At 36.1% G+C, this 24,646-nt stretch overlaps 2 protein-coding genes across 2 annotated transcripts; both read right to left on the bottom strand.

Annotated features, from left to right (window-relative positions):
- Window positions 1-574: 574 nt before the first annotated feature.
- Window positions 575-3,356, bottom strand: LOC113337265 (mitogen-activated protein kinase kinase kinase 7-like). The gene is made up of 2 exons (XM_026582972.1): window positions 1,385-3,356; window positions 575-1,119 (listed from the first exon to the last, which is right to left on the bottom strand). Exons 1-2 carry the CDS (start codon window positions 3,288-3,290, stop codon window positions 986-988), a joined length of 2,040 nt encoding a protein of 679 aa, XP_026438757.1. The 5' UTR covers window positions 3,291-3,356; the 3' UTR covers window positions 575-985.
- A 5,341-nt stretch (window positions 3,357-8,697) lies between these two features.
- On the bottom strand, window positions 8,698-24,209 carry LOC113337117 (receptor-like protein 14). The gene is made up of 4 exons (XM_026582797.1): window positions 23,693-24,209; window positions 20,839-22,280; window positions 8,970-9,101; window positions 8,698-8,871 (listed from the first exon to the last, which is right to left on the bottom strand). The coding sequence occupies exons 1-4, from the start codon at window positions 24,207-24,209 to the stop codon at window positions 8,698-8,700; spliced, it is 2,265 nt and encodes a 754-aa protein (XP_026438582.1).
- Window positions 24,210-24,646: the final 437 nt, after the last annotated feature.

The raw sequence follows: 24,646 nt of genomic DNA, 5'->3' as shown, positions 1-24,646 counted from the left end.
TTCAAAATAAATATTTTTGAGATATTTTAGTTAGTACATTTATTATTACAAAAATGAATTAGCATAAGGAAAATAAAATGTCAGAAATTGGCTAGAACAATGATTTTTTTGTGAAATATGCATCAAATGTAATGTATTGTGTAGTACTTTATGCATGACGTGGTGTACTTTTTTAGCGTGTTGTGTTGTGATGTGCTGTTGTGCCTATTTATCTGGCACATCACAACACATTAAACAAACGTGTTGTGCCCGTGCTGGGCCGTTCATGTGTTGCGCCGTGCTGTGCTCGAATTTTAACGTGCTATACTGTGCCATAAACGTGCTGGCCCGTCCCAGTTTACACCTCTAAACGAGGGGAGTAAATTTTTTTTACACATTAGTGGACTAAATATAAGAATTGTGTAGACTAAATATAAAATATATGATAAAAATAAGGATGTTTTTACGATTTTAATGATTTTTGGAGGATAGAGCTAGGCTCGGCCCCTTACTTGGCCTTGGGCAAATAAAGAATGTCATTTTACTTGGCTATCCTGCTGCACTTGCAAGAGAGAAAAAAAAAGATGTTTGGTAATGTTCTAATACACACGTATTAAATTAACTTCATTTGCAAAGACAACCGTTGCACAAAGCCATAACTCTTTCAAACAAATTCCTCTCAATCTTTCCACTCTTCTAACATTCTATAATCATAGATGCATCACCAACCGCGTGAGAGGTAATTTTTCAGAGACATCAAAATCAGCTGTCGAATTGATTCCAAGCATATTTAACATTGCAAAAAAAAAAAAAAAAAAAAACTACCTAATGTACAAGATAGATTACAAAGCTGATTACAGAAATTCTATGGAAAATCAGAATCTGATGAATGGCCAGATGCTTTGCGTCTGCTAGGGCTCATTATACTTTCGTTGTTTAGGTTACGACTCAATATAGTCAATTGCGGAGGTATTGTTTTCCATCCTGGGGCTTGCAGGTGTACCTGTCACATAACATCAGAATCTGATGAATGGCCAGATGCTTTACGTCTGCTAGGGCTCATTATACTTTCGTTGTTTAGATTACGACCCCAAATAGTCAATTGTGGAGGTCTTGTTCTTCCTCTTGGACTTGGTGTACCTGTCATATAACATCAGTGTTGACATTTTCGGTTAAACATCTGGTTAAAGGCTCTTGAATTAGATTCCAAAACGTTATTAAGGTCATCTTTAAAACTATCTTAACATCCTGGGTTGAATTATGATGGCAAAGCTATGTCATAATGCAGGCGAATTCAAGATGGTTGTGATGCAGCAATTTAGCAGTAGCAAATGAGCACGTTTTCTGCATTACAACAAATGCTAAGGTGGAAATAAAGAAAAATGGGGATAAATATGCAACTGACCTGGTTTACTGATTTTTCCATCCATGAACTTCTTTGCTGAAAATGTTTTCTTCAAAACAGGATCTGTCCTCTCATAGCTAATTGTAGGCATCTCCGCTATCTGTGTGAAAGGATCTTCTAATGTACCCCCATTCTCATCACCACATAATGAAGCTCCGTCACTTCCAGATTCCGAACTCCTTTCTCTAAAATTCACAATTATTCTTTCTTTCTCAAAACCTCTATAAGCAAATATTTGGAACGGGATCTGTGATATGACTCGTGGATCGTGACTTCCCCACTCCGAGAATTTCTTTGAAAGTCCTTGCTCAATGTCACAGTAATCCATCACCGGTGACGGTGCATCCGGTTGGCTATGGTCTGGATTCATTAATAATAATCTCTTTATGTAGCGAAGAATTCTACAAATGGATGTGAAACTTGGCCGTTGAAGAGGCTCAGCATGCCAGCATTTCTTCGTCAAGGAAGTGATATATCTCGGTGGAGAGAAAGGGAAAGACGGCCTCTCCCCTGATCTTATGTTCCTACTCAGTTTATCACCCTGTCCATGTAAATCCTCAAATGGAACTTTCCCCGTCAAAAGCTGATAACAAATCATCCCAAAGCTATAAACATCGGCTTTCTCGGAATACTGAAATGCACAGTTGTCTCCAGAGTGTTCTTGCTCGGATAAAACTTCAGGGGCATACCATATATGCGGGTGTGTCTCCTGTGGAGTTGTGGGGGTACGCACGTTAAAGTTCTTAATCGAAGATAAACCAAAGCCGGAGACTTTTGCGTGCAAGTACCCATCTGACAAAGGATTCCTTGTTCTGACAAGGACATTATAAGGATTTAAATCACCATGGTGTATCTTCTGTGAATGTAGATATTCCATGCCTCTTGCGATTTGTAACATAAGATCAACTGCAACAGGTAATGAAAAAATAAAACGCTTCCTTGGACCAGATATCTCCTTGATGTAACTGAAGAGATCTTTATTCATAAGCTCCATTACTAAGAAGTTCTCTTTCTTATCCTCATCAGAGAATCCCCATGGGAAATGCATTACATTTGGATGAGTAATCGACAAGAGCAATGATATATTAGGAATTAACTTATCGATATTCCCGTAAAACTGACGCACCGCAAAGCTTTCACCCAACCATTGAATCTCTTTATATTGGCTGCTTCCGTTTCCTAATCGCCTCCTCACCTGAAAATCCTTGGAACCTACTAGGAACGAACTATGAAATAGAGCTTCAGGTTCTGTATCATCTAGCTTTCGTATAAGTATCTCAGCAAGCCGTTGTTCTTGCTTTGAAAGATTTGTCGAGCTTTTCATTTCTCGAATCGTTTGCAGAAGAAACCAACGATCTTCTCGCCAAACTGTGTCCAACCTATTGCATATATCTTGCGAAACTAAGTACTGCCTTCCGTATTTCCACTGGAAAAGCTTTGGATCCCTCCAATCTTTATCATACTTGTTTGATATTATTACCCGTTTCTTATGAATCTCGTCGTGGTCACACCCTGCAATCTCTCCAGCAATCTCGATTGCTTCAATGACAACAGGAATGCAAGATAAAAAATTGTGAATGTGGAATTCTATACAATCAGTATTCTTCTCAAGAGAGATCGCTTTAGCCCACCAATCTTTGATTTCTAAACACTGTTGAATATAATGTGCACCTTCTTTATAGATTCTGTGCAACTCTTTCAATGGACTTTCAATAGCTTTCCATTTCGTATGTCGCTCTTCAAACCTCAAATTCTTTTTAATCTCTTCCGCAATCACTTCGTACGCGAGAGTATACACATCGACTAACAAACAACATTGCCGTTGGTTGATTTGAATATCGTCTTTGAATACCATTAATGCCTTTAGATACCCCAGAACTTTTCCCAAGTGCCTGAACTGATCCATTCCTAGTGCCGAGATTCAGATTACGGCGAAAAACGATGAATGTTCAAAACAATTGCAAAATTGGGAAACTGGCACTGGTGCTCTTCCAAGTCATGGCAGTCCGTTTTCTGCGGGGCATTGCCCCTTGGAATTTTTTGACTTATTTTAACTAACGGCTAACCGTATTTTCTTGAGGATCTTAACAAATCTTTGCTTAATTTATAAAGGCCATGCGGGAAAATTTTCAGATCCACAGCTGATGTGACAGACATGTCATCAGTTTATAGCTAACGTGTATTTGATGTGGCAAATTCTAAGATTCGGTAGATTAGCTACTTTGACATGTCTGGACTGGACGCATTCGGTGGACAATCACTATGAACTTTGCTAAGAAAACATAAAATTATGTCCCCCTAGATAGAATTTACTGGCTCCGTTACTGATGTGCACCTTCTCTATAAATATTGTGCAGTTTTTTTAATGGACATTCAATAGCTTTCCATCTCATGTGCTGCTCTTCAAACCTCAATTTTTTTTTTGGAGATTTGGATAAAGTACACCTTGTCGGAGTACTATTCATAAAATAGCCCCGTTTTTTTCATAATTACTAAAATACACCCAACTCAGCAAGATTCTGTACTATCTTCGATTAACAGCTCCAGATACTAATTAACCAATTCTCGCTTATGAGAAGGTGCTGAACAATAGAAAGTGCAAAACAAATTTGCTAACAGCTAATCAATCATCAATATAACAATTATCACAAAAAAAAGGTCATTTCCATTGTTACCTGATACATCTTCACTTGTATTTCTAATCAATCATCACTTAGTAACAGGTATACTGAACTGTGCAGAACCTGAAGGTTTTTGGTAATTCCGGCCGCCAATTTGAAGCTACCCTGATAGGAAGCTGTTAAAAACAGAGAGTGCAAACGGTTTTGTCAACTGGTAATAAACACAATTCAGAAGTTTGATATTTTATTAAGCAAATTTAACCTGCTCTGGACATAATCATAATCCTATTCACAAAATCAAAATCATTTAATTTAAAATAACCATAGGGAGAGGGGAAGGATGAAAGACCAAACCTCCAGACCAAAACAGTAAATAAAGTATATCAAAGAAACTTATATCGGAAATCTACATGATGATGTAGTTTTCCTTGTCTCGGTGGTGGATTTTGAGAGAAGAAAAGATGGAAGAGAACAACAGGGGAGAAATGAGACGCTGATTTCTTCACAAACCATTATAATGGTAAGGGTAGATTAGGAAATTCGTACATGAAAATGATCTTTCACCGTTGAATGATAATATTTGGTGTACGGTTAGATGCTGAGATGGTGGGCCTTAACGATTTCGTGGATGACGGGTGTATTTTAGCATTTAATAAACAAACGGGTGTATTTTAGAAAATACTAATCTCATGGGAGTATTTTGTCAAAATTCCTTTTTTTTTAATGATATTTTAGGAAATTACTTTATATGCAAGGACATCAACTAGCAAACAACATTGCTGTTGTTTAATTTGAATTTCATCTTTGAATACCCAGAACTTTTCCTAGGGTCCGAAATCGATCCATTCCCAGCTAAACAGCAGAGACTTAGATTACAGCAAAAAATGAATTATGTAAATTTTGGAAAGAGTCAACAGGTTTCTTCCAAACCATGGCAGTCCGTTTTCTCACAAGCAATGTGTTTTGGATTATGCGACCAATTTTTTGTTAGGAGGTGAATCTTGGGTCAGATTGCATATTTTCACCCACATGGTATGGGAGATATTTGTTAAAGAGAAAAAAAATTCAGGTCACAATGTTGATTTTGGGCATTAGATCATAAATGCTGGGTTGTAGTAATACACATTATATTACAGGGTAAGTTAATATTCATGAGAGAAATTCTTGGCCAACAAGATGGCTCTATTTCTTATTTCAGATTATAGTGGCACATTGTCTTTCACTCAACAAACTTCAAACAGATTTTGGGTCACGTTTCACAATGGGAGATGATAACCATTTAGATATTAAGTAGGTACCTTTTAGCAAGCCGATGCAACTGATCAGTGGTCCATTTGGATGATTACTGATCACTCCATCATTGTTCTCTTTGTTCCTTCGCAACGAAGTGATGATTGGAGCCATTGGATTCTTGTTTTTTCTTTTTCAAGCTCAAAGTTTGAAAATGTTATTATAACCATTTTTTTATGTTTAGCCATTGGAACAACGAATCATACACTTATGATCATACTCCTACCAAATACTCCCTCCATCTCTAAAAGATAGACAAGATTATGTGTAAATTTATACACAACCTTGCCTATCTTTTAGAGACGTATTGAGTAATAATTTGGGCCTTTAGAACGTTTTTTTGCCCCCAAGGAATCACGAGTTGCCATGGTACTTGAGAACTTGAGGTCCTGCAGTACTCTGAAATTTTGAGTCTCTTTCATATGAAATACCAGTAAGTTACCATCATATTCTTATCACGGTGCTCTAAGAGACTTAAAAAAATTCCTACCCAACAACCCGAGTGACAGAGTTTGATGCCAAATGCACCAAAATTTCCCATTTATATCGGGATATGCCCCCTCAAACAGTTAGTAACTCTCCGACTCAGTGCTGAACTTGGTTGCTATAAATAGCGAAACCCTAGCCGCCGGCAACTAGATTTTACAGGGGTAAAAAGGTATATTAGCTAAACATAAAAAAAAAACCTAAAAGCGGTGGTTAGGCGGCTATATATATCAAAAACATATACGTCTCTTTCCTCGGCCACCACAATCACCAACCAATCCCCCAATGACAGCAATGGTGTCTCTGCCATTCTCTACCGTCAGTCACATTGTTCCATTCTCCGCTGTCACTCTATTCCTATGTAACGGAAAATCGTTGGGCTGATGAAGGTGGTTCAATATATACCATTCCGTCACTCTGTTTATATGACACCGGAAACAGAAGGATCTTAATTTGCACAACGATTTCTCCGTTCAATAAAACAAAGCGATATAGCTCTTCGATATCTAAAAGGAAAAATTATTGTGCTGATTAAGATGGTTTTAAACTATCTCCACCGCCATTCTCCACCTTGTTAATTTAATTGCTATGTTTATACGGAACATGAAAACTGAAACATCTTGATTTGCACAGTGATTTCTCCTCTGAGGACACAAAGCTAACCAGTTCTTGGATCTCTCTGAGAGGAGAAATCATTATGCTGAAGCATCTTTGATTTCATGGTGACTTTTCTTCTTAAAAATATAGGGTAACCATGTCCTTTGATGATCATTGAGAGAAAAATTCATTATGGCAATTAAGGTGGTTCAACCTTGAGAATATTTATGTTTTCCTTCTGAATAAAAGTTCATAGATTCGAACTATGAACATCCAAAAAGGTTCGAATATATATAGCTCGAATCTTGAAGTGGGTGCAGGTGTTAGCATAAGAACCATCAGGCCATTCGTTCGGGAACTTACTGCCAGTCATTAGTTGCTGTTTTTGTGCTGACATATGCCAATTTTGGGTTGTGTCTTGCTTTTGGGCTTTTCCCTTACTTGTTTTGGTCTTTGGGCTTTACCCTTATTGTGGTTTCTTTGAATTGTTGTTAAATTTTGACATTTTTTTTTCTTTTGGTAATTTAGTTTTTATTAATGGAGAACATTATGATCACTTTGAACTGTTGTTAAGTTTTGACTTTCTATTTTATTTTGGTAATTCATTTTTTATTAATGGAGAACGTTATTATATAGATTTCAAGTACATCAAATTCCAAATGTAACACTTGTGACAGTATGAAAATCCCGACAAAAAAGTGAGAAAGAATTCCAAATAACCTAATCGACCAAATAACCTAATAGAACCAATTGAGTTAGAAAACATGGTCTTTATAATATTTATAGACTATTTGATAGATCTCCTTCATAGTACTTTTTTTTAATTGATTGGTCCTTAATTGATCCTTGTTAGTCTTTCTACCAATGGATATGTTACAAACCTAATAGAGCCTAATACAGCCCTAGGAAAGAGTTGGTTGCTCACTACATAAACCATTAAACTATTTTAGATTCTCATGTGAAAACCAGAAATCAGAGGAGGAAAGGGGGAGAAAAGATAATAGAAAAACATGAACATATTAGTTTTTTTTGTTTTGATATTTTGACTTTGGGTCCCATAATAGTGACCAGAGTTGCATTTTGATCATGAAGAAATTTTAATTACAGTTTGGGTTACGAGACCGTCATTGACTGTCTTGACAGTTAGAAGATAATTTATTTTTTAAACTATTTTCAGTTTATTTAACTCTGTTAGTTGATGTTAACAGATATCTTCTGAAGTCAACTCAAGAGACCAATATCAAAATCAATCCATTCTTCCACTCTTCTCATTTCTGTAGCTGTTTCTATTTCGTATGCTTTACAACTTATAACTAAGAACACCACCTTTACGGTTCTTTTCAGTCTTCTTACCTATATCTTCATGTGAATACCTAGATCTCATTAATCTTGAACCTATTCTTCAATTTGTTTCAATTCCAGAGAAATCCTAACTTCGGCTTCAAATCCTCAACCAGCTTCTTTTGTTTGTAATTCAAGCAGACACAATCAATTTCCTCAAATTCATTACAAACAAACCCTAATTTCATCATTATTCAATAAACTGCTCTTAGAAATAAATTCATCAGAACCACCATCTTTGTTATCCTTTACAAACCCTAAATTGCCATTAACATTCATCAGTTCTTCCATTCATCCTCAGTCGACATCAGCAGAAAACATTGGACAACAACCCTAACACCATCAGATTCTTCCAACTTAGGTAATCCATTCTTCCAATTCTTAAAACCCTTTCTTCTTCACGATTCTACGATTCCTTCTAGATCAAACTAACAAAAACCCTACTCAGCCGCGATCTGTGTTCTTCTATGTCTCTCAAAACATCAAATGAAAATTTTCTTTCGATCTCTGCTTCAGTACCCTAGTCAATAGAACTGCCATTTGCAGTATCTTATGCATTCATCGAAGCCTAGACATGAAGAAAAGAAAAAGAATTACGGGGAGGGAGAAACAACAAGAAGAGAATGATTTAGGTTTTGGTGGATAGTGTATTTATCTCATCCCTTTGTTCATGGACGATTTTAACCACGCGTGTGGCAAATAGAAATGGAAGCTAGAGTTGGTAAATAAATTAAAAACTTAATATTATTTGGTCATTTCAAATTTTCACTTGTTTGTTTACTGTGAACACATATCTTGTGACTCAAACTCTAATTAAAATTTTCTGGTGACACAAACGTAACTCTGATCACTTTTAAGTGAAAATATTCCTCTTTTTTGTTTGGTAGTGAAAATGTCAAGGCCATCTGTCTGTTAAAAAACTACCAAGAACAAATGGATGGATTTGGGAAGATGTCCAATAATTATGGACATGATGTTTTACAGTGTAAGACCGAGATTATGAGCCTCAGAGTTAGCTCCTCTCTTCACAAATTTGAAAGAAACAGATTCGAAATTATTCGAGAACCATTTGATGCCTTCTATTCTTCTCTGAATTCTCCAAGGCGCTGTTTGCCAGTCACTTTCCACGATGACGGGTTGGGACTGTAACTTCTGCGCCAATATTGAGATAATAAGAGAGAAACCATGTACCTCTACTACTTGTGGTGTGGCATTAATGAAAATGGACGTGGTAACAGCAATCGGGTTACCATTATGATCTCTCGCAATAGTAACAGAAACAGATTTCCCCGAGAGTATGGTGGAGACCAGGCTTCAATAGTATGCTGAACTGCTAAGGAATTAGCCTCTTCCATAGTGACGTTATTAATGGTGTCTTTCGTCTGAAATAAGTGTTAAACCAGTGAGTAGCATCACTAAGAAGTGAGACCTGCAGGAAGATGTGGCTGAATATGTTCATAGTGCAGTCTATTTCTTGCTCTCCATGTATCCCAAAAGGGTCGGGCTCCTAAGCAAAAGGTGTATCCACCATCTTGAAGTTTCAACCACTGCGAAAGGTTTTCTTTGACTGTAGAGGAAGAGTCATTAGTAGTTCTGCAGGTCCGAGGAGACCCAAACAAAAATTGACAATGATGGAATAAGTGATCAACTGTTTCTTCATGTTCTCCACAGAACTAATATTCAACAGGGATGCCATCAATGAATTTACCTCCAATGTTTTTTCTCTCCTCTCTCCCAGAAATTAGCCAACCATAAGATTAAATGACTTGGATCTGATCGCTCATATAAATATTAGAACCCAAAATAATTAATGGACGTTTTGGTGGGCTACGTATCCAGCTTCAACTTTGTTTAATGTATGATTATGAAGAAATAGTTCGGTTTAAAGTTCTAAGCATAGTTTAGGAGGGCTGTTTTTAGTCATACCAAATAATTTCTAGGCATACAAAGTAGTTTTCCTATCTAGGGTATCTTATAACGGGTATCCCTTTAAGGCTGTTCAATTACCTATTTACCCTTAAACCTTCATAATTATTAATCTGCCCTTTTTCTTAATATATAAACCTAAATTCTAAATCCCAAATCAGTTTTATCTTCTCTTCTTTTTCTCCTTCTCAGCCGAACCAACCCCTTCTCCATCAAAAAAAAAAAATTCATCGTCGTAACGAAAATTTTTAATCGTCGATTCAACACCACTATATAACAATATGGGTCGTGTAAAGACTAAAGCATCGCGTTCTAAAACCTCTCAATCAATTGAAGAACCAATTGAAGATGAAGATGTAGAAACTGAAAACCAAACAAAAATCGAACGGGAAAATCATCCAAGTAAAGAACCAACTTCTGAAATGAGAATAAGAAAGTAAGTTCTACAAACCCATCTCATATTTGATGTTTTTGATTGTTATAATAGGTTAATACGTCAAAAATTAGTGTTTTTCGGCGGTTACAGTTCATGGTTCGGCTCAAAATTAAGTCTAGATTTGCGCCGAACTGCTCTTGAAATTGATCTTTGAAAGTGTAGATGAACAGTTCAGCTTAAAAGATTAATTTATTTTTAAGCCGAACTTCGTTAAATAGCACCCATGTATGTAGATTCGGCTTATTCGACACTTTTAGTTTTGAGCCGAATATGTATTGTTAGGTTTCCATAAAGTTAAGTTTCGGCTTATTCCATGATTTCGTTATGCGCCGAATATATGTTTTAATGCATAAGTGTAGATTCGTCTTGTTCGATACTACTAGATTTGAGCCGAATATGTATTGTTAGAATTTTTAATAAATTGTGCAAGTGTAGGCTCGGCTTATTCCATGATTTCATTATGCGCCGAATATGTGTTTCATTTCATAAGTTTAGATTCGGCTTATTCGATAGTATGAGTTATGAGCCGAATATGGAGGATCGTCTTGCAAGTGTGTTGTATCTATAAGCCGAACCGATCTCTATGTATAATAATCAAAATTTAAAGACATAGTTCGGCTCATTTATGTTACTTCGGGTTAGCCGAACCTTGTTATTTGTTGACAAGTTTTTGGTGTTTCAAATTTATATCTCATATATAGTTTGTTTTCTTTTGTTGTTCTAAGTATTAGCCTTATAAGTTTTATACGTGTGTCAGGAACGTTGCAGCTAAAAGGAGGAAGAAGATGGAGGTAACTCCTTCTACTTCTAAAACTCCCGAACCTCGAGGAGGAGGTAAGAAAAAATTGGGAGCGGGAGGTAGAGGAACTGATATTTTAGAAGAAGCAGATGAACAAGGAAGAGTTGGAAGACAAGACAAATGAATAGATGATGATGGAGAAGCTGATGATAATCAAGAAACACAACCCCAACGAGAAACCCGAGAAAGGGAAGAAGGTTGCAGAACCCGAGAGAGAACAATGTTGGGGGAGAAGTTAGATACAATGGGTGTTGATGACGTCCTTTTTCAACCATATGTGAAGGAAGATGAAGATGATGAAATTGTTGAAGATGAGGATATGCCGGTGGCTATGTACCATGGTCCATTGTTTTATCCCGGTGGTTATGTCATATACGATCCTCGGAGAATACTCCGTCAATTAGGATGCATCCAAAAGATTCCTTTGTTTGACGAGAAATTCATGTTGTTGCCAAAGGGTGGTAATGGAACTAAAAATACAACTTCATCATGGGAACCAAAGTATGATCCCGACCCTACCCTTAAGTATTGGAAGACTTTAGATACTAATAAATTAGATGCTGCCAAGTTAGTACCGTTAGGTGATGATCCATGTGAAGAGGATCCGGGCTACATGGATTGGTATAACCAGATTTCTCATCCCTTCATTATCAATAAGAAAAGTCAAAAGAAAGCTGATAAGGCGATGGCAATCAAAATATCTGCCAATTCTACATTCATTCAAACACAAATAATTAGTAAGAAAAACTTCAAAATATTCTTACAACAGTAAGGTAAACACCAAGTTCTTACATAACAAATCATTTTGGAAGTGATCCTTAGTATCGTCTTGAATTAATTCTACTGGATCAGGTTGATTTTTCATCGGTACAGGTCCGGCACACATGATCTACAAAGAACATCACAAGGTTCAATACAATGAAGGAAAAATTAATAGTTAGATTCGGCTTATACTATAATCATAGAATGTGCCGAATCTTGTACATGCGGAGGTTTCGGCTTATACGATATTCTAAATATGTGCCGAACAATCAACAAATTTTGTACCAAACGATATTTGATGGTATATTCGGCTCATACGATTTTCATTATATAAGCCGAACCATAGTTTCGGCTTATCCGATATTCTAAATATGTGCCGAACAATCAACAAATTTTGTACCAAACGATATTTAATGGTATGTTCGGCTCATACGATTTTCATTATATAAGCCGAACCAGTTACATTTTTTATTCCAGAACTCTCAGGAATCTGTTCGGCTCTCTAGGAAAATTTTATACAAGCCGAACTAGTGTCTAGCAAATGGGTTGAAGTGGAAAATATATGTTTGGCGCATACCTAAACAGTTTCAGCTAGCCGAACTATTCATCAAGGGATTGGTTCGACTCATAGATGTAAGCCGAACCTCTTCCTGGTTCGCCAAACCTCAATGAAAAATAAAAACTTTTGATAATTTCGAGCTATAAAATTGAGATTAAGCATAATATAGAAGTGTACCTGTGTATTAGAAGCATTGGGTTCCTCATCAATGTCTTCATCATATGGATTTGGCTCATAAAACGCATCATATTGAGTTTGTGTTTGAGTTTGAGCTTGAGTTTGAGTTTGAGTTTGTGTAAAACCATTCTCATAATCTAAGAAATCAGCCATTTGGGAATTATTGTTGTAGTTGATGTGTATTTTTGTAGGTTTTTTAGATGAATAATGACCCTCCTCACCCTCCATTGAATCAACAAATAAAATTTCTCACTCTCACTTTCTCCTTCTCAATAAAAAAAAATTTCCCCCAAAATTTATCATCTACACAAACAAACCTTATAATTCTAAAAATCATCTTAATTATTAAACAAAAATTTTAATCACTAATCCAGATTATCAATAATAATACATAAAGGGAAGATTTGTCACTAAACATCCCCTTTTGTTTTTATTAAGTATGCCTAAAAACCAAAAAAGGGTGTGCAGTTGCTACCCAACCCATTAGGCTTCCATGCCTAAATTTCCAGGCCCAAATATTCTTACAAGCCAAATTTTGATTTCTAGCTACACTTAATATAACATAACCACGTGTGTCGCTTATTTTCTAATAAAGCTCCTCACCATAAACAAACTTGATCAAGAAAAAATACCTACATTTTCTGTGATATTTGGCCTATATCCATCTGTTTTCAGTGAAGAAATTGATCAACGTAAAAACAAATCCAGGATCACAACATTTAAACCCAGAAAATACAACAGTAACACTATTAAAAGATGATGTTTTGGTCAGTGACTACGCATACTCATCCTCTAGGACCCGTACAACACACCTATTTGACGGTCAGAGCAATAACTAGCAGAGTAAATGTTCCGAAGGTGCCTGCAGCAGCTATATAGGGGTTGTCCAGCGGCTGCAATGAAACAATAGAGCGGTTAGTGGTATCTGGTGTAGGTTAAACGATGAAAGCAGTTGAAGAAATGTTTGGAGATATATATATTTTAAAAACATAGTTTTGTAATATTCTCCCAAACTTAGAGAGATAGTGTGGTGGTACTATTTTGGGTTCCCACACTAAAGATTTGGGTTCAAGTCTCATCCCATGCATTTGGGTAGGTATATTATATATATATATTATTTATTAAAAGTCCGGGAGAGCGGGGTCTTGGGTCTAGGGAGGTCTGGTGACTTGAAAATAACTTTTTGCAGATTTGACTTTTGGTTTCAAGAACGTTTTAGGGAAATAATTCTTAAATTGATTTCCATTAATTTTTAGCATTATTTTCTGTCAGTTTTGACTGTTGCGGAAGCTTAATCTCGTGTAATTAATCAGAGTTTAATTTTCATTAAAAACATAATTGATTCTCTTAAGCCTTTAAAAAGTCTGGTTTTCCAAAAAAAGAGAAATATTATTATCATTTTTTTGAGCGATTCTGAGCAAGTGTTAGAAAGAGAGATAGTTAGCTCGATTTCTCAAGGTGCAGAGAAATCGAGCAAGAAAATATCAGCTGTTTTATTCCATAGGTTTTCGACAATTTTGACTGCTAGCACAATCAAGAGGCAGAGTCGCGAAATACCTTAAAAATAGCTACCTAGTCCGCGACTCTGTGTGAGTTTTCATTCTGTTTGAGATTTATTCTGTGTGAATTTTTATTATTGTTTCCAACAAGAAAAAATGGAACAAAAAATTAATGCAAAATAAATATTGCAAGACAGAAGAACCAATCTAAAATTTGGATGAGTACTTATTTGGTTTAACTAGAACAAAACTCTCGGTGCTAGGTCTCGGGAACGTGGTGCATGAATAACCACCCTGAAGTGCAGAAAATTATGACTAAAGTGACTGAAACAATGAGCTACAAATGATGAACGAAGCTGCGTGTGCATGTGGAAGATTTGTATTATTATTTGTAATAAGAATTAACAATTTTCCAATTATAATTCGAAATGAGCTACAAAGTTACAACTGAGTCATTACTAGTATTATTATTTTTTTGGAAAAGGTAAAATTCATTCAATAAAAAAGTGCTGAGAAAGCACTGGAAAGATACAACAGAAAATTTAAGGCAGTTGCATATCTGAAAACATGTAACGTAAGTACAGCCGTGGATTACCGAATTCTTTCCCCTATTACCAGTTGATTTCGGATGGTATTCTTAAAAAAACCCCAATAGATGATGAAGTCCGCCAACTTAAAATGTTTAAAGGATTCGTGAACACTTTCCCAGGAAAATAAAGAGGCTTTCACTTGAGTAATAACTTGTTCTACCGTCTTTTCTTTGTTACGGAAGACTCTTTCATTCCTTTCCTCACAAATTTGCTTGCATATAGAAAAAGGCAAACAAAACTTGAAGAACTCGATAGCCTCAGAGTTGAATTTCCGCTTCCATAAGACTCTTTCATTACTAGTATTATTTATTATGAATGTAAAAAATTATTTTTACAGCAATAGAATCAACAATTCTCCAATAAGGAAACCACCACTGATGTTTTTTTAGAAACAAAACAAAGAAAAGACCCCGAAATCCAACTACAAAACCCAAGGCAACAATAGCATACAACAACAACTTTTCTTTTCGATCTTCTCCATCGCCTTCATCAAATATATTTGCAGGATTAGAATAACCCGTACTAGTTTTGCTATCACCATCACAAAGTTTATTTGTTGGATATCCACATAATAACTCATTTTCGGAAAAAGCAGAACCGTCCACACTGAGTGTATCAAAATGGGGACCTCGAGGAATCTTGCCGCTCAATTTATTATAAGATAAGTTTAGAATTGCAATAATGGCAACTGCAAGATGAAACTTAGCTTGTATAAAGACAACTCTCTTTATTGATGTTTAGTAAATCTCTCAAAACTAAACACAGAGCTCTAATCTTGCTTATGATCAACCACAAATTTGGTGATCAGTTATATATAGAACTATGATTTCCTTTTCTAAGTTTTATTTCCTTATTACATGTATATCCTGATCTTAGAACTAGCTAACTCCTAATCCTCTTAGAACTACATGTATTTCTTAATCTTGTCCTAACCAACTTGTTAGTGATTTCTATGTTGAAGTTTAACCAACATTCTCCCCTTTAAGCTTCAACCTTACCTGTGACATATCTTATACTCCAATCAGTTGTCTCATCTCTTCAAACTTGATCCGAGCTAATGCCTTTGTCAATATATCTGCTTTCTGCTCAGTTCCTGGTATGTGTTCAACGTTGATGATCTCCTTCTCGATACATTCCCTTATAAAATGATATCTCTTGTGAATGTGTTTAGTCTTACCATGAAACACAGGATTCTTTGTGAGTGCTATTGCAGATTTATCATCAATTCTGATGAGAATTTGTTATGTATCTCTTCCTTTGATTTCACCCAAAATATCTTGAAGCCGGATTGATTGTTTAGCTTCTTATGTTGCGTCCATGAACTCAGCTTCGCATGATAAAAGAGATATTGTGTCTTGCTTCTGTGAGCATCATGTGATAGGTGCATCTCCTAAGTAAAAGATATGACCTGTCGTACTCCTTCCATCGTCTTAGTCAATGTTGTGGCTACTATCACTGTACCCTACAATCTTCTTTGATTCTCCTCGACCATACTTTAACCCATACGTGATTGTTCCTTTTAGGTATCTTAATATTTGCTTCATGATGTCACCATGAGACTTGCGTGGACTTTGCATATAACGGCTAGCTACTCCCACTGAGAAATCCAAGTCTGGTCTTGTGTGTAACAAGTAACTAAGACACCCAACATTTCTTCTATAACATGTTGGATCAATCTCTGTTTCCTCTTTTGCCTTTGAAACTTTGAGTCCAAACTCCATTGGTATCTTCGTTGGATTACAAGTTTCAAGTCCTGCTTCTTTCAGAATTCTCCTTGCATAAGCTTCTTGTTTAATATGAATCCCATCTACTCCTTGATGGACTTCTATGCCAAGGTAATAAGTGAGTTTTCCGAGATCTGACATCTCAAACTTTGATGACATTTCTCTCTTGAATTCATTGATCACCTTAAGGGAGTTGCCAGTCAAAAATAGATCATCTACATAGACTGCAATCACAAGAAGCGTTCCCTTTTATTCTCTTTTGTATACAGATGTTTCTTTAGGGCACTTAACAAATCCGATTCCTCTTAATATTTGATCTAACTTTGTATTACAGGCTCGAGGAGCTTGTCTTAGACCATATAGAGCTTTCGATAACTTGTAAACCTTATGCTCTTGTCCCTTTACTTCAAAACCTTCTGGTTGTTCAACATACACATCTTCTCGCAATTCTACATGTAAGAATGTTGTCTTAACGTCTAAGTGGTGAATTTACCATGAGTTTGATGCTGCCTCTGCAATTAATAAGCGTATTGTTTCAATTCTAGCAACTGGTGCAAAAACTTCATCAAAATCTATGCCTGATTCTTGTACATATCTTTTAGCTACAAGTCTTGCTTTGTATTTATTAACAGTACCATCGGCATTCCGTTTTATTTTGAATATCCACTTAAGACCAATCACTTTCACCCCACCTTGCTTATCAACTAGAAACCAAGTCTTGTTTCTGTTGATTGAAACAATTTCTTCTCTACATGCTTGTGTCCATTTAGACGAGACCTTTGCTTCCTCAAAATTCCTTGGTTCATCATTAACATAAATTAACATAATCTCACATTCTTCTGCAGCTTGAAGAACATAATCCTCCAAATACTGTAGCTTTTGTATCTGTCTTGTTGATTTTCGCAGTGGAATGGGTTGAGTTATTTCATCGATCTCTTCTTCTTCTTCTTCTTCATTATTATCAGTGTTTTCATTATTCTCTTCTTCTTCTTGATTAATATGATTGTTTCCATCAGGGTTGATGATTATGGGTCCTTCGCCTTCATCAAATACTTGACCCCATCTCATACGAAACATTCCTGGATCCCTACCTGGTCCATCATTAGTTTCCTTCCAGTTCCAGTTTGCTTTTTCATCGAATACTACATCTCGATTCACTATCAATCTCTTCGTTGTTGGATTGAATAATCTGTAAGCTTTGGATCCAGGCTCAATTCCTAGATGCACAAGAGTCTGAGATCGATCCTCAAGTTTCTTAAGAGTTGCAGAATCAACTTTTGTGTATGCTTTGCAACCAAACACTCTTAAATGATCTAGGTTTGGTTTTATCTTTCGCAAACTTTCATATGGAGTCATGTCTTTCAGAGCTTTCGTAGGTATCTTGTTTATTAGGTATGTGGAGTGTCGTACAGCTTCTCCTCATAGATAATTAGGTACCTGCATAGCCTTTAAAGAACTTCTTGTCATCTCCATTAGAATCATGTTTCTCCTCTCCACCACTCCGTTTTGTTGTGGTGTATATGGTGATATGAGTTGTTGTTTGATTCCATTTGACTCACATAATTTGTTGAACTCTAAGGAAGTGAACTCCCCTCCTCTATCAGTTCTAAGCATTTTGACCTCCTCTCTTAACTATTTTTCTATCAGATTTCTGAAAACTTTGAATCTGTCAAATGCTTCACTCTTTTCCTTCATAAGGATAGACCACATATATCTTCAGAAGTCATCTATAATAACAAATATGTATTTGTTATTTGCATGAGTTTGTGGTGTAATGGGACCACATAAATTAGCATGAAGAAGCTTTAATGGTTTTGAGGATCTGAATGTTGTTGCTTTTGGAAAACCTTGACGAGTTTGTTTCCCAACTAAACATGATTCACAGATTCTTAATTCATCGTTTATCTGTGGTAGTCCTCGAACCATATTGTTCTGAGACATTGCTTTTAAAGTTCTGAAACTTATGTGTCCTAATATTGCGTGCCACTTCCATGTCTGATCGTCCATTCTAATATTCAGACACATTGGCCTTCCAATCATGAGACTTATCTTGTAGAGTCTATTCTGTGAGCGTGAGACTCTAACCAAAAGTCTTCCACTTGGGTCATGAACTGTTAGATAGTCTTGCCGCATTCTAACATCACATCAAACTTCTGTAGCTTGTCCTAGACTTAGAATGTTGCTTTGTATGTTTGGGATGAAGTAGATGTTTGTGACAAGCTTATGTTCTCCGGTCTTGCTCTGAAATAGAATTGATCCTTTCCCTTCAATTTCTACAGAAGATCCATCTCCAAACTTCACTTGTCCTTTGATTTTCTCATTGAGTTCAGAGAAGTAGTGTCTCTTACCAGTCATGTGATTGCTGGCTCCATTATCTAAATACAAGATTCCTTCTTCACCATTCTTTGATTCGTAGTTCTTTGGTATTAGTTTCTCTTCGTTTAAGAATACAACTTCGTGCATGAAAAGGGCTGTATCTGCTTCCATTGTTTCATTCTTGTTTTCTTCTTCCATCTTTTGTATTATTTCAGGGCATACGGAGGAGAAGTGTCCCGATTTATCACATCTGTAGCAAATAATGTTTGATCTATCCTTCCTTTCTTTCCCTTGGTTTTGATCATTCTGACTTGTTGTTCTATCTTGTGAGTTGAACCTTCCTCCCCTTCCTCGGCCTCTGTTTACTCTACCACCTCTTCCAAGACCTCTTCCTCTTGTTGCAGAGTTTTGTTGGTAAGAGTTTGTGTACAAGAGTTTTCCGTGAGTTTATCCATTGTTTTCTTCATCAAGGATTCTCTCTTCATATGCTTTCAGTCTTCCAATTATATCTTCATAGCTAGTCTTCTTTAAATCTAAGAATTGTTCGAGAGAAACTATGATATGAATATACTTGGATCTTGGTAAACTATTGAGAAACTTCTTTACCAGTTTATCTTCATCAATGGATTGTCCAAGCGATGCATCTTTTGAACCTATCTCTGATAGCTTTCCAGCAAGAGTATCAATGGTATCAGTTTCTTTCATCTTTAGTCTGTCAAATTCAGACATAACGGTTTGCAGGCGTGCTTCTTTGGCTCGATCAGCTCCCATGTTACGTGCTTTGATCGCATCCCATATCAGCTTAGAATTTTCTTGTTCACCAACTTGCAAAACAAGTGATTCTAGGATTGCTTGAAATAGTAATCCAATGGCGATGTTGTTTTTATCTGCATCATCTATTCCTGGTTCAATTGTATCCCAAATCTTGTAGATTTTCATCAATATCTTCATCCTCATGGCCCATACTGTGTAATTTGTGGCATTGAGGATTGGAACTTGAACTGGTGGTGCTGAGAATTCTTTTGTACGCGTAGTGGTGCTCTCGTTTGGTACCATGACTTGGTTTTGACAAGATCACTTTTCTCGTCTGTGCACAAAACTTGTGGCTCTGATACCAAATAATGGCAACTGCAAGATGAAACTTAGCTTGTATAAATACAAATCTCTTTATTGATGTTTAGAAAATCTCTCAAAACTAAACACAAAGATCTAATCTTGCTTATAATCAACCACAACTTTGGTGATCAGTTATGTATAGAACTATGATTTCCTTTTCTAAGTTTTATTTCCTTATTACATGTATTTCCTTATCTTAGAACTAGCTAACTCCTAATCCTCTTAGAACTACATGTATTTCTTAATCTTGTCCTAACCAACTTGTTAGTGATTTCTATGTTGAAGTTTAACCAACATGCAAGAGTATCGATTATTGCCAAAGATGGTGGGATACGCCCAGATAAATTATTTGAACTCAAATCCAAAGATTGTAACCCAGACATATTTCCAATACTTTCTGGGATATCGTGGAGAAGTGGTTATGTGACAAGTTAAGTGAAGAAAGCAGTGTTAACAAGCCTGTGTCTTTTGGAATGCTTCTATGAAGATGATTGCATGATAGATCAATCACTGAGGTGTAGTCGTTTAGTCGATTCATGTGTATCATATTCCCTTTGGTTGCCAAATACAATTGAATATCACCATAGTTCCTTCCTTGTAAATGATTGGTTACAATCAGTCCTCTCAACTTCCCTAATTCACTAGGAATGTGGCCATGAAGATTGTTTAGCGCTAAGTCTAATATTTGGAGTTCTTGCAGATGAATAATTGCTTTGGGTATCAACCCATTAAACTTGTTCGACCTCAAAGAAAGAAACCGAAGATACTTGAGTGAAGAAATAGTAGTTGGTATACTACCTTCAAAGTTGTTATTCGCCAAGTTAAGAAATTTCAACTCGTGAAATTTACCGATGATGTGAAGAGGAGTACCTTCGAGATGGTTATTATTTAACTGGAGAAAGCTGATGTACTTGGCTAATATAAGCCCATCTGGAACATTTCCGGTGAGATTGTTGTTGCCAAGTTATAGACCACGCAGATCTCCACAATACCCTATATTAGAAGGTATAGTCCCAGATAGTTTGTTGTTGGACAGATCAATATATTGGGTAGATGTGGTGAATCCTGGTTTTGTTGGACATATAGTAAATGGAATTGAACCTGAAAGTTGATTACCAGCTATACCGACGGAGTACGCATTAAATAGTCTTCTTCCTAATTCTGTCGAGATTTCACCGCTGAAGCTATTACGTGATAGGTCAAACTCTATTATACCTTTAGGTGGAAGTGGCAGTGGACCACATGAAGTTTGTTATCTGGCAGATATATATTAAGAAGATGTTTGAGTTTGAAAAGACAAGAAGGGGTGGTTCCTGTTAAGCTATTATCAGAAAAATCCAATTCCACAAGATCAGTCAAATTACAAATGGAAATAGGGAATGATCCTTTGAGATTGCATGACCTTAACCTTAGATATTTTAGTCTAAACTTAGGAAGTAACTGTAAACTCATATCTAGGTTTAAACGGCTATTAAACCTCATATCAAGGGCAATTAGGTTTTCATTCATCAGGGAGAAAAACGAAACATTGCCCTCAATAGAGTTTCCAGCAACTGCAAAGTGCTTAAGATTTTGGAGCTTTGATAAGCAACTTGGTATAGTTCCTGTAATATTATTGTAATCCAAAAGAAGTATTTCAAGAGGAAGATTCTCACAGATTGATTTTGGTATGGACCCTTCAAAATTATTAAAAGATAAGTCGAGATGGTAAAGGAATTTTAGGTTCGAGATTGAAGGATGAATAAAACCTGTAACTGAATTATCAGATAGGTATAGATATTGTAGTTCGGAAAGATCATAGAACGAAGAATGTAGTGATCCATCAAGATAAGGGACTGAACCATGGAGATTACAGCCAGATAACCCAAGAATAGAAAGTGAAGTCAAATTAGCCAGCTCAACTGGGAATGGATAAGGAATTCCAAAATTGTGATTCATATTAAAAGATGATAGACGAGAAAGATTGTGAAACTTGTGAATGGGGAAAACCGAGCTAGATATATTGCAATAAGAAAGATCGAGCTCCTTGAGATTACAAAGATACGATATATGTTCACCAAATTTCTCTTGTGGACATGTAGCCTCGTATAGATCAATACCGCTCAACCTTAATACCTTAAGATTCACTAAACCTCTCAACCATTTTGTAGATAATGATTCCAAGCAAGAAGTGCTAAAATAATCAGAGTTGCAGGATAAATCGAGGAACTGCAGAGATGGTAAGTTGGTGACTTGTGTGGAAATTGATGATGCAAAATTTGCGTAGGAGAGATCAAGATGAGTGAGTGATGTTAGATCAGAAAACTTACGTGGGATATCTGATTCCTGGAAGTCATTATAGGCAAGATCAAGATACTCTAAATGAGTAACTTTCAGAAGGGAAGCAGAAAACTTACCTGCCAGAAAAGTGCTTCGTGGATCAAAGACATCAAAGGAATCATACTCAAATTCCTCGATGTAATTTTCAAGGCCTTTATTTCTTAGATTGATGGAGACCACCCGAAATGAGCCATTGGAACATTTAATGCCATGCCAATTACAACAGTTATGTTGGCTGCCTTGCTTCCACGACGATAAACGATTTGAAGATTTAAAGCTCAAGAGAGCATTTCTATCCTCTTCATGGCAGCAGTGCGAGGCATGCGGGAACTTAGTGACTGATCACCAAAAAGACCAAGAAATAAAGATGCATAAAATTGAGATAAAATGACGCTACTTGAGCGTTCTTATTGAATGAAGCCATAACTAGTTAGCTTTGTTGATATTTAGATATTTTGTTAGATGAATGAATATGCAAAATGGCTTAGATATGAACTACAATTTAACATCTTCAACATTATAATCATCTAAGAACTCCCACTTGTTCAATTATTAGAGTTCGTCTGTATTTTCATTCATGGACTAGATTTCGATGATTAAGCTTGACTTGGCAACCGGGTAGTCTGTCAGTCGTTGTTGAATTAGGTAGAGAGAGATTAGCTAATTATGTCCATACTTGTTGATTGATTAGGTAAATAGGAGACTTTCTTAATGTTCACTAATTAATTTAAGGTTGGCAAATTAATCATGCTGTGATCTATTAGAGAGTTTGATGGATCTGGCCGGCCAAATGCTATACAAGATGCGAAATGGTGAACAATGTTCTGACACTGTACGTAATTGAATTGAACAAATTAGGAATTAAACAAAATTAAAATCCAAGGACAGCAGCATTTATGGAATCCTGTTAGATTTTAGCATTTAGATAGTTTCAAACATTGGCAACTTGATTATTAGTATTTTTCCAATTAATTCCAGTCTATAGGTCTCAAATCCAATTTTAGGTTCCAACATAACTATACATACATTGCAGCGCATTTCATCCACTTTAAGGAATATCTTACGCTACAAGGTTAGGATTGTTTGCTTAAGGTTAAGGTACTTCGCAAATACAGAACATCTAGACAATATGGAACTGTATTTCTAGCGATGTCTAATTATGAAGTTGGTCTCTGATACGACAATTATCACTGTTACAAAATATGTAGTTGTTTCTCTTTCTCTGGCTTCTTACTTCAAGTATAGCTTCAACAAGGTTGCACCATCATGTTCCACAACATGAGCATCAACCTAATCCTACAGACATACAAAGATGTATTTACAATAATATATTAGATAATGATACAGACTGACAAGTAGTATGTAGTGATGAGGTTAAGGTCATATACCAGTGTAAGATAACAAATCTAGAGTTGCGTATACCTTATGACATTCATTCCCCATATATAAAGGTATAAAAGTTGGGACTCAAACCAATCTAGAGGTGCCCTTGTATTTAGTCGCGAGTAAATAGTAATAGATGGACTGGGAGTCATAAAAACAAAAGCAGAAATCACATAATGTTTACAAATATCAGCAAATTTATTTCTTACTTTATTATTAGGAAATCCAAATAAGTAAGAGGAGTACATGAAGATAATCAATCATTCTGAATAAAACTTTTTATATATTTTCACCGCAATGGAATCAATAAATCTCCAGTAAGGAAACCACCATTTTTGTTTCTTTGAAAGCAAAACGATGAATGGACCCCAAAATCCAACTCCAAATCCCAAGGCAGCTATAGCATACACCAATAATCTTTCTTTTGAATCTTCTGGATTGACTTCATCAACTTCAATTGTAGGATTGGTATCCCTGGTACTAGTTTTGTGATCACCCTCGCAAACCTTATTTGTTGGAGATCCACACAACAAACTGTTCCCAACAAAAGCTGAACCATCCAAACTGAGTGTATCAAAGTGATCTTGTCTAGGTATTCTACCACATAGGTTATTGTACGATAAGTTAAACATCCCAAGAGAGTCGATTGTTGCCAATGATTGTGGGATATGTCCAGCCAATCTGTTAGAACTTAAACCTAAGGACTCTAAAACAGACAAGTTTCCAATACTTGTTGGGATATCGCCGGATAAATGATTATGGGACAAATTAAGGGTATAAAGTAGTTTTAATAAAACTATATCTGTTGGAATGGTTCCGCCAAGACTATTACACGACAAATCGATCGCTCTGCTGTTGTTATATAAATGGTCCAGTTGTACCATGACCCCTTTGGTCACAAATTGAATTCCAGGATAACTAATGAACGAAACAGTTTTATTGATGAATCCATCTAAGTTTCCTAATTTCGTAAAAATATTTCCCGAGAGATTGTTTAGTGATAAGTCTAATATATTTAGATATTTCAATTGAAATATATTTTCAGGGATTGACCCATTAAACTTGTTTGATCTCAAGGAAAGGACTTCAAGAAACTCGATAGAACCGATACTAGCTGGTACACTACCTCCAAAATTGTTATTGGCTAAGTTGAGAATTGATAAACTCGAACTCAACTTATGTGGAAGTTCTCCAGAAAACAAGTATCGCTCATCACAATGTACGTTGCAGCATCTATAGACCAGAAACTAGCAGGAACCTCGCCACTTAACATGTTATTTGCAAGATAAATTTCTGTCAAACTAGAACAATTTGCAAAAGA

The sequence above is a fragment of the Papaver somniferum genome, unplaced genomic scaffold (assembly GCF_003573695.1).
Source record: "Papaver somniferum cultivar HN1 unplaced genomic scaffold, ASM357369v1 unplaced-scaffold_158, whole genome shotgun sequence".
In the NCBI taxonomy this organism is placed as follows: Eukaryota; Viridiplantae; Streptophyta; class Magnoliopsida; order Ranunculales; family Papaveraceae; genus Papaver; species Papaver somniferum.
This window is presented reverse-complemented; position numbering and strand designations above follow the sequence as displayed.